Below are 2,697 nucleotides of genomic sequence, written 5' to 3'. Positions count from 1 at the left end.
AAAACATCATCGTTTTCTCAAAATCACATAAAGCCATATTATAACATCGAATGAGATAAGAAATAAAATGAAATATTAAAATCATGATGTATCTCGCTGCATTGTGCGAGTACGCTTCTAGTATATATATATATATATATAGAGAGAGAGAGAGAGAGAGAGAGAGAGAGAAGGTGGGGCGTGCATTTCACATGGGTGATGAAAGGACGGTGGCGTCCATAATGGAGAAAGAAGCAATAGCCAAAGAGAATCAAAGAAAAGGGGAAATAAGAGGAATTAAGATATTAGTTTACCTCTTATTTCTTCAGACTTTATTAAGTGATAAGAGGCTCTGAAAAAAACAGTCTTAATTACAAACCATCTGAACGAATCAGACATAAGTGATAATTAAGAGCTGAAAATGAAAAAACAAACAAGGCCTAACTCCTTTTTCATGTAGGAAACTTAATCTGCAGAATGTGGAGGTGATTGTTGCAGATATCAGCACATTTGAGATGGAAGGATCCTATGACCGAATATTTTCCATTGAAATGTTTGAGGTATTCGTTAAATTTCTCCTGAAAATCATAAATTATGATGCTTATTGCTGATTTCTTTATTGGCTTCCACAGCATATGAAAAACTACAAGGATCTTCTGAAGAAGATATCCAACTGGATGAAAACAGATGGTTTTCTCTTTGTTCATTACTTCTGCCATAAAACATATGCTTACCACTTTGAGGTAAAACTAATATGGCTTTGTAAGTCAGATTCTGTTATATTTGGATAATATATGCTTTTGTTACCAGTTCCATTTCGAACCAATTATTCAAAATTCTTTGCTTCTATGCAGACTTGTTCTAGTGATCAATAATCAGTTATAAAGATTCATTACATGGACATGATTCATTCATGTTATCAAATATCTTAATAGAACTTTGACGGTGGATAGCTGCTCCTCATGCAGGATGTTAGTGAAGAAGATTGGATAACCAGGTACTTTTTCAGTGGAGGTACGATGCCTTCAGCAAATCTTCTCCTTTATTTTCAGGTTAGCTCTCAAATTCGGTTTCTTGATCGTTTCTTTCCTTCAATTATGTTAGTATGGTTTGATTTATTGACCATAGATTTGCAGTAGTTTAAGGGCAATTGCATGTAAATGCAACTTACTTTGGTCCGATTTCTATTTACTACGACGTACTTCCAAAACCTTCATTTATAACTGATCTTGTTTACTTCAACTGTATTCGGAACAAGCCATCATGTAAATATGTGATGTCTTTGGCATACAAGGCTTCATATCTGTTTAGTTTTGCAGGATGATGTTTCTGTAGTCCACCAGTGGCTTTTGAATGGGAAACATTATGCACAAACAAGGTAAATGATGAATGTGACCCATTTTCTTACATTTGTGCCCCCAGCAAGTTTCAAACCAAACCAAAAGAACCCCGTATATCCCACTACAATGAAATGAGGTATATAGGATGCCAAAAATGTCTAAATGTCTTATTAAACTGTTTTACTTTTAGAGCCCCAAACAGTTGTGAATCCAATGTAAAAGCGTTGCAATAAGTTTATATGACGTTTTTGGGTGCCTTTAACGAGTTCTTGAACACTTCTGAAATAAAATGTCCTATTAATTTTCTATGACATTATTTGAAGGAGTGTCCTATAAAAAGATGTGTTTATAGGAAACGTGGCAAAAGTGTTATGTACAAAAGCTAATATGGCACTTAATTTTAGAGGTGTCCTAAAAAAACATGTTAAAACCTCCTATAAACTTAGTGCAACGCTTTTACATATAGGTGCATAGTTATATGGTCCTAAAAACTCCGGTCATATAAAGCAACCTATTAGGACACTTAGATACTTTTGGCGTCCTATGAACCTGATTTTGTTGCAGTACATAGACCTGACTTCTATCCACAAGAGTAGAGTTGACATTTCCGTGAAGACCCCCAACACATTTCAAACCGTCTCTAGAAAATCATCGAATTCATCTATGCTTAGCTCCTTTAATTCGATGATTTGAAATGAAAAAGGAGGAACTTTTGACACAGTTTTTTCACGGTTTCCTGGATATCTTATGTTGTGTTGCAGTGAAGAGTGGCTAAAGAGAATGGATGAGAACATAACCTCAGTAAAGCCGATAATGGAGTCAACTTACGGCAAGGATTCAGCAGTCAAATGGACCGTGTATTGGAGAACATTCTTCATATCGGTTGCTGAATTATTTGGTTACAATAATGGAGAAGAATGGATGGTCGCACATTACTTATTCAAGAAAAAGTGATCTTAATTGCGAGACGAAAATCATACCACGAAATAAGTTCCTTCCATTGTATCAGTAATAAAAACAAATGTCTCAAAATGTCATAAAAGAAGGAGCATTGCTACAAGAAGTTTGGATTATAATTGTGTGACGATATATACTTCTTGTAGGTTGCGAAGCTCCTCGTAGTACAAAAGGTATGTTGTCTTGTTTCATTGATTCTCCATCGAACATTTTGAAGTACATTGGCGTGTATGATTACTTAACCACAGTGTTCTGATGGGATCCAGTGCATTGATGCTGGTGATCGTGCATCCGGTGTATGTTTATTGTTGTCGTATGATCTACATTTATAATATCAACCTAGTGTTTTTATGGGTATATATATATATATATATATATATATATATATATATATATATATATATATATATATATATATATA

The 2,697-nt window shown here is 34.4% G+C and overlaps 1 protein-coding gene across 1 annotated transcript in view; it reads left to right on the top strand.

Moving 5' to 3' along the window:
- LOC112500863 ((S)-coclaurine N-methyltransferase-like) overlaps positions 1 to 2,589 on the top strand; it is a 7,535-nt gene extending 4,946 nt beyond the window's left edge. Inside the window, exons 4-8 of the mRNA XM_025104469.1 lie at positions 440 to 539; positions 612 to 722; positions 948 to 1,031; positions 1,299 to 1,357; positions 2,081 to 2,589. Of these exons, the coding sequence (XP_024960237.1) occupies positions 440 to 539; positions 612 to 722; positions 948 to 1,031; positions 1,299 to 1,357; positions 2,081 to 2,273 (547 nt within the window). The 3' untranslated portion in view covers positions 2,274 to 2,589. The remainder of the gene's footprint in view (positions 1 to 439; positions 540 to 611; positions 723 to 947; positions 1,032 to 1,298; positions 1,358 to 2,080) is intronic.
- The last annotated feature ends 108 nt before the right edge of the window (positions 2,590 to 2,697 follow it).

This window comes from Cynara cardunculus, assembly GCF_001531365.2.
Source record: "Cynara cardunculus var. scolymus isolate 2C chromosome LG 17, CcrdV1, whole genome shotgun sequence".
Classification (NCBI taxonomy): domain Eukaryota; kingdom Viridiplantae; phylum Streptophyta; class Magnoliopsida; order Asterales; family Asteraceae; genus Cynara; species Cynara cardunculus.
The sequence above is the reverse complement of the archived record's forward strand: the minus strand, read 5'-3'. Positions and strand labels throughout refer to the sequence as shown.